Consider the following 17,272-nt stretch of genomic DNA (forward strand, 5'->3'; position numbering starts at 1 on the left):
GAGAGGTTTGGGCCAGTTTCTCAGCAAAAGAATTGATTGTGGAAATCTTTTCTGAAAATTAATTCCACTTGTAGGCATGAAGGAATTCTAAAAATCCAGTTCATGAAAGGGGAAATATTGCTGCCACTCCTCCCCTTCTGCAGACACAGCACAACACAGCAGCAGACTGCTGGGAGCGGTTGTCAAAATCTTCACTACATTTTAGTGCAGTGGAGAGGGCCTTTGTTTTTTCCAGGGAAGGCACTGAACAATCTCTAAGTTTCCTTTCCCTCTTAAAAATACATCAGAACAGGTATCAATAACAACAACAACGCTAAAAAATCAGTACTGTCATAATACAATAAAAACAATAACCTAGAATATCTTGTTTTGCCAAAAGAGTTTTACTACACATTCCCTAACATGTCTCCTTACTTCAAGGCTGATTTTGTATTAGAATCTGTGTACAATCACTGGCAGAGATACATGGATACACACTTTGTCACTGTGTCCCTAGTAACAAAGATAATATTGCTTCTCTGTTTAGTGGTTGATTTAGGTACAAGTATCTCTCTAAATTAATTCCCAAAGCAGGGTATTGTTCCCTTACCATAGATCTTCCCCAAAATGTTAACCAAATAATAAACTCATTTGAAACTGAAGGAACAAGCAGTCTCTCATTGAATAGTGTTAATTATCAGTATTTGCACCTTGACTGATTACTTAGGAAATGAAGATGAAAATCTGACAGCCAGGAAGTGGACACTGAAAATAGATTTTCCTCAAGTGCAAAAGCAACACCATAAATCACAAAAATTAACTTCAGCACATAGACTTAGGAGTTGGTCTCTCTATAATGCTTGATAAATTACATCTGCATAGCAGACAGAAGCCTAAATAACTTCAAGGGGTTTGGGAAATAACTAAGACAAATGAAGTATTTCACAGTGTTTGGTTGCTGTGCAGTGTTCTCATTTCAGTCAGACACCTGGTGATGTAGCTGGGCTCACACAAAGTTCTTGACACAAAAAACTCATGTTCCGACTAGATAAGAATGAAAAACAGCATCACTTCAGTCAGGCACCTGACAGAGGAGTGGCAAAGAGAAGGGGAAAGTGATTCCTTTCCATTGTCTTAGCAAAGATCAGTTTTCAGGAGCTCTTTTCCATGTACACACTGTGCCAGTGGGCAGACACTGACAGCAGCATATGCTGCACCTGCCCTGCAGCAAAGGAACCAGGGCAGCCCTGCACTGCTGCTGCTCCCTTCGTGCACATTGAGCTGCAGGCAGAGTCTTGCTTAGCTCCAGCCCCACCTCTTAACTTCTCCTTGCACACCACCAGTCATTCCTGGGAGACTGCAGCCCTCCAGATTTCCTGATCAAATGCCACATGTAACTCCTTTTAAACAAGCTAAGTTATATCAGTCTATATTTTGCTGGAGAAGGAGCCAGAGATCAGTGTCATTGTCATTATCATCAGGTCTAAGAGGAAGTATAAAGGACCAGAGGTATTTTTGAAATGCTTTGTTGATAATGGAATGGACGGAATGGACCAGGGTTTGTTGGGATTTTTTTTTTTTTTTTTTTTCTCTGTCCTCCTTTACATTTCTGAAATCTGGTGGAATCTAGGAGGTGAGAGCAACAAAGATTTCCAGGAAAATATATTCAGTGTAGTTCACTCAACTGCAAAGAGCTCCTTAATACCCAATTTAAAAAATCAAAATTAAAAACCCCACTAAACTTCATCTTCACACATAGATTTTTTTTTTTTTTCCCATTGAAAGACAGAAGGGAAAAACATAAGCTGTGAGCAAAGCGTTTTCATCCATTATTTTCAATGCTCAAAACAGCATCTAAGAGGAGAAGAAGCAACGCAGGCAAGACGATGCAGGTAAAGCATCGATGCTCAAAGCCAATCTCCCTTTAAGGAGCTGCCTGGGCTGGAGCAGTCACACGGCCACTGGTGTGTGTGGCTCTGTGCTCAGAAAACCATGCAGCTCTTGGGCTGCACCAGCCAAATGTGTCATGTGAGCCAGGGGTTGCCATGGCGAGCACAAATGCGGCTCCCATCCCTTCAGCACCGAGGCAGCGCAATTCACATCAGCAATGCACAAATGTGATTTTGTGGGGAAAATAACCCTGCAGTTTGCTTTGCCTATTGGTTTGGATATAAAGCTGAAACAATTAAAATTATCTCTGAAATTGTATTTATGATAAAGTGCTGAAAAACCTTTTAATCTCAGAACAATAGCCATGTAACAAACACTAGCAGTTCAATCTTCCATAGCAGCTGCATTTTGGCATAGACTGCAGTACATGAATATTTTTCCATTTAAATATCAAGAATTTTGAATTTCTTCTTTAGTCCTTTAGTCACTTACAACTGGAAGGGAGAAGAATGGGAGATTGCTGTTCCAGTGAAATAAAAATCATGTCAAGTCAACACTAAAATTCACTCATTGCATTTCTTAATGTGGCAATCCACACACAGGCTGACATTCAATGCAGGAAATTTCTGTGAAAGGTATTCCCGATGCTGAGGTAGCATTTTACCATCAATCCTAACATCTGCTGCCAAAATTAAGCAGCTTGCTAATACAGCAGGCTAATGAAGATCTGCATCATATGGGCTGCCATTCCTAACTTGGTGATGGAATGCAGCTGGAGCTACTTGCATCCCAAAGGCAGGTGTATTGAGGGGATTCTGTTTCCGTAGGGGCAGCCATAGGACTGTTTTACCAGGCTGAGGTCAATTCCAGCAAGGCATGTTGTTCTTGCACTTTCAGGAACCTCACTAGAATGCCAGGATCTAACATAAAGTGCTTAGAGACCTCTGGCATACCATGGCCTTCAGTGTTTAATGCACATACAGGGGATATTCCTGTGTGCTACTGCTTTCACAAAAAAGAAAATCAAGTCCTGAAATAATCTCAGATAGAGACTCTAGACCATAATTTATAAGGAGCCTAACCATAGAGTCTAACCATAAAAAGTGAGTGCCCAAGCTTCTGAGCAATTATGTAAAAGCAGACAGATCTCAAAGTAATTGAAATTTTTAATAAAAGTCAGTCCTTTGTCTCCATGTTTGTAGAAGTGCCTGAAAAGGGATAACTTGTATTGGAAAAGGACAATTGATTCTCTCAGTATTTCCTTCCCACCAGAAAACCAAATAAAAATTCTTTTAGTTAAAGCCAGATAGATTCACCATACCCCTAATTCTGCCCATCTCTTATAAGGGGCTGCTCTCAAACCTTACAGCACCATTCAGCCTGTAATTGCTACCAGCTCAGGGCACATGGAAGTGCAGAGCTCTCTCAGCACAGAAAGATCATGATGTTGTCTTTGTTCTTTCCTCTCATTAGAAGGTACTCTGTTGGGGCTTCATGGGTAAATTTCAGATTTCTTCTCTTTTTTAACCTTATGCTTTTTCCTGCACCCCTACACATCTCACTTTCAGCACATACTATAGGTTTTTCTCCAATAGCAATAAAAGGGAAAATCTCCATTGCAAATCACTTGCTGATTTAAAGGAATCAGAGTACTAAAGCACAAAGTGATGCTCCAGGATTTCCTCTCCATTAGAGTGAGCAGCATTTAGCATCGATTGCTATTATTTTTAATCGGATGTCCAAAAACTTGAAGACCTACATCACTACTGATCCAATCAAGATGCTTTTCCCATAACAAAATTACATAACAGATAATATGAATTTTTACTGAAACGACCTCAGATCTCTCTGCCTACAGAAAATGAATATCAAAATCTAACTACTAAAATATTGGATGTAGTCTCAGGATGAAAATTACTGATTTTGTTGCACTATTGAGTTTTGTTAATGACAAAATTTTTACTGTCTCACTCAAATTCATCTCATCACCAAAAATCAGAAAAATGAGATCACCAGTCAGACTCCTACTAATGTGATTTTGCTGTTAGCAGACTATGTTTTTAATTAGCCTCTCTTGGTTTACTTATTATGGATGGCTACAGGATTGTCTCACATCAGAGTCACAAAACTGAGCATAAGATAAATAACTTCTCACACTCCTCAGTACCTCTCCTTCAGCCATGAGCATTCTGCAAACAGCAGGAATTTGCTACCCCATAGCTGCACACGGAGAAGCAAAACAAACTTTGTGTTTAATTATAGGAGATTATTCTCTAGATGGGCTACATTTTTAAACAATCTCTTTTTGCAGTAGTAAAGGACTCAGCAGTTTCCTTTTGTCTTTAAAGATTCAATTAAAAGTATGTTTCCAAAATTAAATTACAGCATGAAATTAGCTAAGGGTATGAAATACGGCATTTGCCCTGGCATTCAGGGGAAGGCTGCTCAAAGCAATTCACTTAATGGCTCCAACATGTGATCTCAACTTAATAACTAAAGTGCCCTCAGCTCACAGAGGATCTACTGGTGAGATGCGCCCTGTATAATCCACCAAAAAGAGAAATGAATTAAACCCAGGTAAATCTTATTAATTTATGGAAACCCTACAGTTACTCTCATTTTTGATCTTTTAAAATGTTACCATTTTGTCAAGAAACACACTCATTGGCAGGAATATTTCTGTGGGTTTTAGCTGGCTTTGGCCTTCTCGATCTTGACATTCCAGAAACATCTGCTGGAGTCCATTGGAAGTGTTTGCTCCTCTGCAGCTTTCAGAGAGAACTGCTGGATATAATTCATCACAACCACCAGGGACACACTGCAGCTCATTCTGTGCTCCACTAATATAGGGAAGGAAATGAGCAGTCCCCTAACTCCTCAGGTGCCCCTTTAGTCACCTGTTGGGTGCAATTTCAGCTCATGCTGTGAGCTGTCTTTCCTCTGCACTGGGTTAGTGTTTCAGAGGAATCTAGTTTCCATTTGGGGTCCTTGGGTACTGTGCAATAAAAAGGGAAATAGCCAATTCCACTGACTCACACCTTCTGTGGGACCCCAGCAGCTCCCTCTGCTCATTGGCAGGCTCCTGGCAGCTCGCAGGGGGCTGCAGCACCTGCCCCAGCCCAGCAGGGCTCTACTCTTCCTCAAGGAAGGCCCCATGCTCAGGACACACCACATAAAGGCCTTTTTTAGTTGCTTGGAGTCATGGGGGGCTTTTTGTGTTGAGGGTTTTGTGCATTTATTTGCTTTTAAATTTATTTTTAAGTGACTTCACTTAGGATTGCAACTTAAATTAGAGCAGAAAGCCAGAAGGAAAAATAAAAGCGTTCTCAAATTAACTATAAAACCCACAGCTAATAATGTCCCTGCAATCCATTTCTTCTCTAATCTCTCCTTGGACCTATTTTAATCCAATCACACAAAAATCTAATCAGTGCACATACATATTCCTCTTTTCATACAAATTTTAGCCACTGATGCAGCATAAATTGACAGCAAGACGCCCTTCATCTGATGCTTCTGTTCCAGAAGTGGTGTGACATTCTCTTTTTCCAGGGACACACCCAAGAGCAGACTCTCTACTTCTGGCTAAGGAAGTAAACATCCCAATTAAATAATCAAGTGTTATACTATGTTTCCCTGTGAAAGAATAGAAATAAATAAATAAATAGAAGCACACATAGCCTGTCAGGAGGGTGCTGAGGAGAACATGCAAAGGGCACAGATGCCTGCCAGCTGGATGGGGCTTAAAGCAATCTTTATTAATATTAAATCCAGCCAAATACAGCTGTGATTCATGGCCCTGAAAAGAGCAATGAACTGAGCTATTTTGCTCAAAGGAAACATTTGTTTTTCTTCAACTTTATGAACAGCTATTGTTAAATGATGGATTTTCCTGAAGGTACAGAAAGATGCACTCTTACTATTCTAATGCTGGCAGCAAGCATCAGTTCTACTGGGTTCTCAGACTGGGCTGTGTGTTCCCAGTGTCTAGGATCATGGCTAGCTGCAATTTTGCTACAATGGGTTGTGAGATTTCTTTTTACATGTTTTTTTGTGCAAGTATCTGTCCTCCAGGTTGCAAAACATGCTCCAAATTTGGGTCACAGGCATTTTCAAAATTTGTCAGGGGTCAATGAACTTCAGCATGGAGCACTTTTTGGTTACTGGAAAACTTGAGCCAGAACAGATCAATGCTTTTAATTTGCATATGAACTGTGCTGTGTTACTGAATGTATCGCTCTATTAATGAAGGCCATCCTAAAATAGTTGTAAAAACTTTATCTGGGCATGCTTGAGAACAGTCTTCAATATGTTTTATCCAGTCTTCATAACAAGAGTTTTCATTAAATTCTAATCTACTATTTTCAATTTTGCAACATACTTGAAGACATTTTCCAAACAAATGCAAACATTTGCTTCCATATAATGGCACCACAAGAACTCTACAGGATCATGCAAAATATGTCTATTTCTAGAGTTCTACATGCATCTCTCTTGCTGAGAGGACTTTTGGGGTAGAGGAAATGCAGGATAATTTTAACTACATCCTGTAGCTGATGAGTAATCAAAAGACAGTGAGAGAAGAGACTGGAAATAGAAGTGGGAACAAATGGCTACCAACTGTCCATTAAGACTCACAGAACCCCAGGATGCCACAGCAGCAGTGTGCCAAGGGCTGTGTCCCGAGGTACAGCACAGCTCCAGGGTGGCTCAGCCTGGATCTGGGATGGGAGCACTCACCCCAGGGCCTTGGAGCCAGGCCAGCTCACCCACTGGCACAGGCGGGCAGGCAGCCCTGGGAGTGCCAACAGCATCCAGACACTTCCACTGGTTTAACAAGAATAGGGGTCTGGAACCCCTTCAGAAGCCTTCCAGGCTCTCCATGACCCCATAGTCCTAAAGTGCTTTTAAACAGAGCAAATGAATCCTGAGAGAAATAAATGCTCCCACCATAATGGATCAGTATAATGTCTGAGAAATTTGTGGAAAAAAGAAGGGAAGGAGATCATGTAAACTTCATGTAAAGAAGTAAAAGTTATAGGCAGAAACCCTAAAAGGGAACAGCTTTTGAAAATAACATCAAGATTTAGACAGCAAACTGATAATGATTTCTGCTTTATTTCCTTGGTCTTTTGGATTGTGAGGCTGGATATCAGCCTCTATGGTAAATTTTAAATGACATTAATCACATGACAGTTCTAAAATAAAACTTCTCAGAATAACAGCAATATAAAATAGTTGCATTGTGTCTGTTGTTTATTTTGTGTGGCAATAATACAGGCAGCCATATGGATATGAGCATTTGGAAGGGAGGATTTGTTGGCTAGATCATCACATCTGTTTACTTATAAAAGCAACAAAAATACATTTGGAGGTCACTCACTTTACGATTATTTTTCTTACTCTTGATGAAAAAAAACTATTAATGCTACCCTTTCTACATTCAACCAATTGCAAAAGACACCCCAGGATATTTTAATGAGAAAAATGTTTTGAAATCATAGAAAAATTAGTCTCTCTCACACCTCATCAGCCATTTCCACCGTAAGAGTAATATCAGAGCAATAACTTAATCTAGGATGAAATGAGCATGCAACATGTCCAGAAGGAAGATAAAGAAAACAACAGTGCCCCAGTTAAGCTTCCTCATAGCACAAACATTTTGATCAAAGGAGCTCGTACCACTGACCTCATATCCAAAAATGACATTCACCAAGCGAACTCAGATTTAAATTAAAAACAAAAACAAATATAAAAGCCCAAAACAAACAAACCCAAACAAAAACAAACAAAGAAAAAACCCAAAACAAAAATCCAAACAAAAAACCCCCCCACGATTTACATCAACACACCAAGCAAAAAACAATGGGTTAACAAGCTTGTAATGTATAATATTTCAATAAAGTGTTTACAGGTATTTCAGCTGAGGCTCTCACCATGACCCATAATACTTAATGCACTTCCTTCACCATTTTTTGAGGTCAGGCTATAAGCATACTGTAATCTAGCAAGCATAATGATTCCTGCAAATTTAGAAGATGCAGTTTACTACACAGAATTTCAACTACAGACAGATGTTCAGAAAAGAAGAAAATACCTTCACCTAAAGTATTGTTCTGATTTCAAGACAAAATTTTAAAAATTAAGTTCATAATGGAATTATTTTTGGTTATTTTTTATTCTAGTAAAAATATTTTGGTAAAAACTCTTCAGCATGTCCATGTAGTCTAAGATTACACACATTTTCTCAGCTGAACAGAGTTCTGGCAGTGAATAATCCCATGCATAGAAATCTTTTTATATTTTCTTGCTGACACCCACACTTGATAACACAACTTTTAGCTAAAGGACACATAATTTACGTCTTGTTCACAAGGGAAACTAAGGATAGGAATGACAGAAGACTACAGAAAGATAATACCTGAATTCAATTACTTCCACAACCATTTCAAAAAAAGGAAAAAAAAAGCAAGAAGTAAAATATGATCTTACTTTTGCTGATGGGTTAGTCTTCAGTACTAAAGTACTTCAGTTTGCCAAAGAAAGGAGAGGTTATGTTGACAGCTGTTTGTTACAATTCCTGCTTTACTACAAGAGCTTAACTCTGCCACTGGCTGGCTGGCCCATTTCTGCTAGCTTTAGCACGCAACAGTGCTCCTAAAAGCTCCTCCTCCTCACAGCATCTGTCTGGATACAAGCACAAGCAAGGCTTTCCATAGAGCCATTTAGGTCCTGGGAAGGAGCTACAAGTAAGGGAAACCATTAGAAGTAAATATTTTGATGACTAAGTCCAGGATTTGGCAGGCAGAAATTCATGCCCACTGGCACCACCAACTTTACAGTGGAGTAATCACATCTTCACGGTGTTACAAGTGAATATTACTTCCCTGACAATAACTTGAATGATGCACAAACAACAGAAGCCGGACCTTTGAAAGCATGCACTCTGATTTATGCAACATGTCTGAGCCATCAGAGGAGGAGGGTTCATTATTTGTTTCTTACCAAGTTTTTATATTTGTGTAATTAAAAAGGGAAAACATTGGTGAAGTATCCACACAAAACTATACTAAAGTATCTAAATATGTGCATGTCAGTTATGGATGAGTCAGAAAGCAATGGTTAATTCCAGCAGATGCCCTATATAAACTCAAAATACTCACCTTTTTCCTGGCACCCACAATAGCTGAGACAAATCTACCTTCTGTTCCCAGAAATGCTGCCTACAGCTGCTATTGTATCATGGCAAATGTACATCCCATGGTATTGCCAGTGAAAATGATACTGCTCCATAACTTTATTTACAATTTATAGGCTCTGTGGGCATTATGCCAGCACCTTCTCTTAATCTGGACACAGCTCCCTGAATAGACAATGATCATGTAATTAGACCAGATGAATAAAAGATGGCAGAAAAATCATCTATACATTAGGTCCTATATACATACGTATTTATTGTGCCCTGCTCTCAGCTACTAATCAGCACATTAACCTTATTTTCTCCGCATGAGCGCTAAGAACCATAGTAAAATTAGGTCAGAAATTCAGATCAGATCAGCTGACTCAGCCCAGCAAGATTAGACAAAGACTAGTTGCTTTTATTTTTCCCAATCCAATACGCTGTGTTTATCTCCCGCAATGTACAATGGATCCATACATTTTTCCCCACAATTAACCTATCAAAGCCAGATACCATGAGACAGCAATCATACAGAAGGTACATCAGTGCTACTAAAGAAACAGCCCAACGTAGCCCTTGGAAAGCAAAATGTACAATCAAACATTTTTTTTAGGTCATTTTTCAGATCTTGTTTCCAAACTGCTCAGCCTAATGCATTTCAATGAACTTTAGTCATTCAGCATAGTTATGAGATGATTTAGGTAAATAACAGCTGCTTCTAAATAGTGTTGTGTGTGAATACTACCACTGTATTAGACAATATATTACTCATTATTATCTTGTTAATATACACAGCCTTCTTCTAATAGAGGCCATCTGAACACTAAAATTGAATAGCTTCTAAATAATTCAACATTTGGACTAGCAGGTAATTCTCAGTAGGTGCCAAAGGCTTCTGGCTGCTTTATTTTGATTCTCACATGCAAAAGAAGAGTATTTGTGGGAACCCGCTCTCCTTCCCAAAAATCTACCTGCAGTTAATCGCAGGGGATGACTCTCTTGTTGCTAAGGAGATTGTTTTCAGCCATTGGGAATCTCCAGACTGGTAGCAGTTACCACTGCACATGTGCACCACTTGCTATCTAGGCCACGCTCTCAGGAATTAGGGATAATATAAATACCCACCAAGACAAGGTAAAGACATAAAGAATAGAGTACAGAGCACAGAAGAAATCAATGATCCTACTTTATCTTTCCTGACTGCTGCATTTCAATAGACAACACAGTCTTGGATAAATCTCTAGAGGTTACTAGAGGGAGCCAACTCAATTGCAATCAGCCTAAGTGACTTCAGACATCATGGTTCCTTTAGTCAAATCAGGTATTTTCCCTTGGTCTGCTACTGCTTTTAGTTTTTCCCACCAAATGTTGATCTCAAGTATCTTTTTTTAACTTCTCCAAGTTTACATGGGAGAAAGCAAAAAAGACTTAAAGAAAGAAAGTTAAAGAAAGTGTTTTTCATGAATTTATGAGGTGTTTTCCTATGTTGTTTCCTCAGGCAGATATTGTTCTCCCCCCAGTGTTATTGAGATAAGCCGACGGGGAGGTACCACAGCATATGCCTCATTTGAGTTGGCCATCACACACAGAGTATCACCACACAATTTCAGAAAGCTTTGAGCATTTGCCCATACACAATAACACCTTACCACTTCAGGTGTCTGGCCATACAGAGGAACATCACATCATTTCAGAAGGCTGCAAGCATCTGCCCTTCTTGTTCTTTGTCCCAGCCTTTTATCCCCTCATGCTGATGCCCTGCCCCTGTGTGCCCTCTGCTCCCGTTGGTGGTTGGTCAGTGCCCCTGGGCACTCCATGGCTCATTGCTGTCAGTGCTGCTCACCTGCTGCTCACAGCTGTGCCCACTGGGGATGAGGCTGGGCCAGCCCATCCCAATCACCACAAACTGTGTGCCTGCAGGGAGAGATCAGAGGGGATCACTGCAAACAGTTTCCTACAGAAGAGCACTGTATTGAGGAAATGTTGATATCTCCAAACCACATGCAAATACATGCTGTTCCTCTAATAAGCCCACTTTGTTGCTGGCCCTCTACTTCCTGTCTTCTGGCTCTGTGGCTGAAGATATAAATATTCTGTTCTCATTGATCTCAGTTGAGTGTGGGCAAGAATTTCATGGTTTGGCTCAGCCTTAAATATCTGTACTTCTCCAGAGCTCTTCATCAAATAGCTTTGCCAGGATCAATGAACAAAACCACACAAACCAAATACATTGTAGGAAATACTATCACTACTAATCAAATGAGGTAGAGAAGCTTGGCCAGAGGACTATAAAGAACCAGGTAGGCCCACAAGTTACTCTCTCATGTCCCAAGAAAATTATTCACAACAAATCTGTTCTGGTACTTAGTAAACTTTTTGGTCACACATATAAAATACATGCAAGCAGATTAGCCAGAGTACAGCTTAATTGGCTGTATTCACCTTAATTTAACATTATTCTTATCGCTCCAATGAAATTGCTGACAATCCAAATAGTTCCACTTCCTGGAACATAAAGCAGCCATACTTTTGCTTTAAATTCCTTCATCTATCTCCTCTCTCAAACTGTGTGTGCTGCTCTTTTCCTTTTAATGTTCCATCAAAATTATCAGACTACCAAGGCGTCGCTCAAGCGTTCACAGCACAGCATGTCTGTTATACCTGGGTGTACAGTACCCAAGACATAGCATAAAATTTAATCACTTAAACAGAAATACATAAGATTCATGCTGGGGGAAAAAAATTCAAAGGACCTCCTATCAGTTTATGCTCAAGCCATCCATTCACATATAAAAGTTAAAGATTTGCATGGAGGATTTACCTCTATTACAGAATTTTACCTTCACCTCAAGAAAAAAAATTTTTTTGTACTGGCAAATGTGTATGCAATACATATTTATATCTATTCCATTCAACCTTATTTTCCTCTCCAAGAGGCTGCAGAGATTTCATTGATATCCATTGGCACAAGCCACCAGGTCATGCAAGTGCTCCTCTCATTAACTGTCAATTAAAATCAATGGAATTGTTCAAGAAGAGCTGTTATAGGGTTCTGCCCATCAGGGACTTGATCCATTTTCCTGTAAGTGATTGCAATATTGTTACTGACTTCAGAGATCAGATGACTGAAAGGAAAATGTAAATAAAAGATGCTTCTTTTAAAAAAACCTCAGACACCAGTTAGAAAGCTTTGAAAATTTACCAGACTTAAAACATCAGCTCAAGAAGAGTCTATTTTGACCTGTGAGACTGTCCCCGTCGTGCTCACACACAAATACATTTTTGCACAAAGTATAAACTGTTCATCTAAAAGCCCTAAGAGGACAACAACCCATTTGTCCCTAGATTTACATCCATTCCAAATACCCAAACTTTTTGTTACAAACCACACCTGTTCAAGATGCCACACATGCTCAGACTATGTCTACACAATGTAAACCATACGTTGGAGGCCTGACAGAGGCCAATGGTCTGTGCTGCTTTTGCCATCTTAGAAATCAACTGCTCTACACATATTTACCATATCTGAATCCCTTGTTTTTCATCACTCTGCCAGACCACTCATATTTTTATCAAAATATTTACCGTTTTATTGCTTCTTCTTGCTTTCGGCGTTTTTCACTCTTTTCTTTCAAGTAAGCCAGGTTTGTTTCATTCCTCATGCGATCATTCTCTCGAGCAATGTCTGATGCATTCTGTATGACCAAGCCATCATAGGCCTTCATCCCCATATCTTCAATATACTGGAGAAAAGCGCCCAAAGTGACCTCCTCCTGATTAGAACTCATCATCTTGCAGGAGATAATGAACAAAGGAAAGCAACGTTTCCTGCAGGTTGAAAAACATGTAATACCTTAATCAGTAGGAAAATAGCTTATGGTTTATGACAGTAAGATCGTGTCAGTTGTAATTAACATCTCCATAAGAGACAATTTTTCAGACTTTCCCATTTAAAGGATAATAAACAAAGAAATTCAGAACACAGAACAACATTATTCGAGACAAGAGGAGAAAAAAACAAGAATCTCTTCTTCCAGGCAGTGCAGATCCAAAAGATTATACTGTTTAAATCCCAAAAATATTTTCTTCTGCCCTTTCCCATTTCCTAGTACCCAACCGTTGCATAAACACTGCCATCCTGAATATCAGTTTGAACTGAACTGAGAAGGCTTCCTATCACAGGACGACAGGTCTTCTTTTACAGTTTAGATAAGGCTGCAACAGAGCAGATTACCAGAAAAGAAATTTTATTCTGACTACCAGAAAAAGTTCCTAATATCTGGAGGATGTTCTAAAGTTCAAGTGAAAAGCATTGTTCCATTTTTTTAAACAAAAAACTTAAAAGCATTCTTCAGGCTCAAAATTCAGAAAGAAATATTGTGAAATATGTTATTGTATTTCTTATTAATGTGATATGAGCCCATAAGGCCTGGTCATCCTTTGCCCAACATCTTGTTAGCTTGAAGCTCCAAGAATGGACAAGAATGCCCAGCTGAGCTGGGACTTTCCGAACAGACCCTTGAGGTCACCAAGAATCTGTATTCCAGAGATACGACAGACATTGAAGTTTACATCCCCAGCTAAACACCTTGGAGCAGAAACACTTACACCCCTGGGTCATTCCTGACTCTGTGGCAGGCAGCCAGAAAAGCGTACAGAAAAGCCCTGAAGGTTTTCCATTCATCAACAGAACTCCTGGGAATTGCAAGAGCTCTGGTGTATAGACACATCAGTAAATACTACAGGAGACTAAAGGCAAGGTAGAATTTCAAGCGATAGACTGTCTCTCTCTAAAGTCTGTGCTGGATAGGACTGGATTAAACTTATTAAACTAGTAAAATAGAATTAAAAAAACCCCATAGAACTGTTCCATCTTATTTTAAATACTGATTATTGTAAGGTCCAGAAGCATTACAAGCTTGAGTGGCATTACCTGCACACAGCCCCTTGAGAAGCCCTCATCCCCAGGCAGAGAGTTGGTGCAGAACTCTCTGAGTGATTTGCTGGCAGAGCTGGCAGCTGAACTCAGCTCTCTAAGGCATGTTTGCTTATTCACTGCTACAGCATTCCTCCCTTCCCTGAAGAACGATGGCGTAGCTTCTCGGAATCAGCCTCAGAACATGCCAACACTACAGCTAGAAAGGTCCTTATTGAATAGGCAATAAGAATCCTGTCTGCACACAGATTTTAGGGGCAGGGCTCCTGTGGAATTAGTGACAAAAATATTTCTCCTATTTTTTAGTACAATGTTATATTTCTAACATTTATTACATAACTGGAGAAGTAAAATTCTGATCTGGGTTGGCACTGATTAAAAATAAATAAATTTAAATGATCTTAAGGATTCTAGAAATCTACTCTGGGTCTTCAGATATGGGCCCTCACTCTGAAAATGCAAGGGATGAAAATAGTAGAGAAATACATTTCTGCCCTTGAATGTTTTTCCCCTGTTTTGATCGGGGGAAACTTTTGAAGTGGCAATGGCAACAAGCAGCTAGTTTCAGTCTCTAAATACCTCAAAAGCACACCGATAATTTCCCCTTTATTTCTCGTGCCTGCATATCAAAGTTATTTCTGTACAATGGTAACACAACTGTTAAAATCATGAAGACTAAGAGGATGCAAAGGGTCTTCTCCTATTACCTCTCCTGCCTTCCAAGAACAACCTTTTCTTTCAACTATGCCTGAACATGAAAATAAGGCTGATGTTGAGGGTCACTGAAGTGATCTTTAAGCATTTTCTGGTATGGGTATAAGCATCTCCTACTAATCCCTGCAGGGTAAAAGCAGTGAAGGAGGTCTTAGAGCAGCCCAATGTGCCTGCATGCCATTTCACACAGCTCTGACACTGGAGCTGGCTAGAACTCTGCTGGGCTGGAATGTGCATTCAGCCATTCTGTATGTTCACCATAAGTAGCACACTGTCTGCACAGGAGGATGTTGGAAAGCTGGCAGTGAGCTGAATAGACACCATGAATGTTATGATTCTTCAGCAGACATAATTTCAGACTAATTCCTAACCTTGGTGATCAAGAAAAGTAAGGCCAGATATCAAAGCCCCTTCCTGAGTCTCTCTCTATAGCATGAAGGCTACAATATTAAAAGCAAAGCTAACAGCACAGACAGCTCTAACTCCCCTTTCTCTAAACTCCTCAAATGATATCTGCTTTTTGTGGTTAAAATCTGGGTTGTTTCCCCAGTAGATTGTTATTGATTGTGTATTTTTGACTTCCAGTAAAAACTTGTTTCGGCATATGTTGAATTAAATTCAAATAAACCTGCACAACAGAGAAATCTCACCCTAGCAACCTGAATGCCAGTATTGTCACTGATTTCTTCAGTGACCATGGTTTACTTCTGCAATGTAATAGGAAATTTTATACTGAAGACAACTTCAACAGGGTTTCAATAAATGCAGTTCTCATCCATTTTTCCCCAAGAAACATGATATGCTTTACACTGTCTTTTGTGACTATACTGCATTTCTTCTCCTCATTGCTTCCTTTATTTTTGGAGGTCAGAAATGAGCTGAAAATTAAGGATATGCTGAATCTCCTTGCATTATGATGTTTCTTTTTTAAACAGGAGGATGAGGTCATTCCAGTTACAAAAGAATTAAATAAAAAGCCCTTATTCTGTTTCATGTTTCATTCTCTTTCTGAGGAGAGACTTCATATTGTGGTTTGCTATCCATTTTTATTACTAAATGCATGCAAAAATTTACTATTTCCTAAATAGAGCAAGATCTATTCTTTGTCTTAACAGGGGCCCAATCTCACAGCAGTACTGAGCAACTGTAGCTACTGAACTTGCATGCTTGTGACACCAGATTCAGTTTGGGGTACTCCTGGGGGCAGCGGGGGACATACAGATATTTCAGAACCTTGAACCTGCTTTTATGGGATTAACTCCAAAAAGCCTCTGTGCAAACAGCAAGCATTTTCTGATTCAAATCCCATGTAACTGCTGTGTATGTGGTATTTTACAGTCTCACTACATTTACTAATAGTGAATAGTTGTGCATGCTATACTTAAACAGGGATTAAAAATGCAAACATCAGGTGCAAAAAGCTTAATTAACTACTGTAAACATTTTTACAGTCTTAGTATTCCTTGGGCAGCACACCAGGACCAATTTTACTTACAGGTATTAATGCCATTTCAGAGAATATGTTACCTTAATAAATGTGCTCGATAGCTACAACAGGCTGCAAACACATATGGCCCCTGGAGTTCCCTTCAGTGCCTGCCTGTCCCCCTCCTTGGAAAACGGTTGGACAGCACTACCAACTTCTGAGCAAAGGTTCTGATGACTGGTAAATTCAGGCAGTGAGCAATTCTAACCATTTGTCAGGGCAGATATAGGCAAAAGCAAGGGTTCTGTTTGAGTACATTCATATTTGATCAGAACTGTGCAAATGCAAATTGCTAAATAAGTCATGTAAGCTGAGGCCCCACGATCCTGGTATCCCTAACAGGCACACTGTGGTCAGGGATTTTGTTAGCCAGTAACAAGGACTACATGCAGTCACCTATGTATTTGTAATCAAGCTGCTTTCAGCACATTTTGTTTTCTGAAATCAAGCAGTCATGGAAAATTATAACTGGCAGCTGTACCACTTGAGAAATTCTTTAGACACTCCTTTCTTTTCCCCTCCTCATTGTGAAGGAACAAAAGGAGACTACTGGGCAGAGGAAAAGCCATGGAGTTTAGCTGTTGAAGCTAACATACTGAGAAGCCAACAAAAATTGTTTGGGAGAACTTGGATCTGACTGTTCCCTGAAGATATTTGAAAATCCATCTGAGCACAAGGACACAAAGAAGGAGCTCTCCATCACATACACTTTGCTTCTTAAAGACTAACACTGTGAAACATCACTGAGAAAAAGCCACAATCACACCCATCTTGCTCACTGACACATGCCCCTTCAGGCACCCCCAGACCAGAGCTTGCACTGGCATGGCTCGTGCATTCAGCTGTCAGCATGGGAGGAGTAAAGCAAGAAAGATTTTTTTTTTTTTCCTTCCCTGACAATGCATCTGGTTTACTGGCAAGGGCAAGCAACCCCCTTCCTGGTTTACCTAAAAATATTTGCATAACTAAATTCAAGATCATTGTATTGATTCAGATACAATTTCTGTGAGAGCAGAGTGCACTGTGTTTCACAGGACACTTGCATACCTTACTTCTGATCTAACCCTCTGCTCTAGTGCCACGTATA

General features: G+C 39.7%; 1 protein-coding gene across 5 annotated transcripts in view; it reads right to left on the bottom strand.

Annotated features, from left to right (window-relative positions):
* The window catches only part of NYAP2 (neuronal tyrosine-phosphorylated phosphoinositide-3-kinase adaptor 2), a 162,242-nt gene that overhangs the window by 115,603 nt on the left and 29,367 nt on the right, over positions 1-17,272 (bottom strand). For 4 of the 5 annotated variants that reach the window (XM_064385943.1, XM_064385947.1, XM_064385946.1 and 1 more), the window contains one exon: positions 12,635-12,877. In XM_064385943.1, the coding sequence (XP_064242013.1) occupies positions 12,635-12,877 (243 nt within the window). Of the gene's footprint in view, positions 1-10,892; positions 10,964-12,634; positions 12,878-17,272 lie in introns of those variants that run through there. The other variant, XM_064385948.1, reaches the window with a different exon arrangement.

This window comes from Passer domesticus, chromosome 11, assembly GCF_036417665.1.
Source record: "Passer domesticus isolate bPasDom1 chromosome 11, bPasDom1.hap1, whole genome shotgun sequence".
Lineage (NCBI taxonomy): Eukaryota > Metazoa > Chordata > Aves > Passeriformes > Passeridae > Passer > Passer domesticus.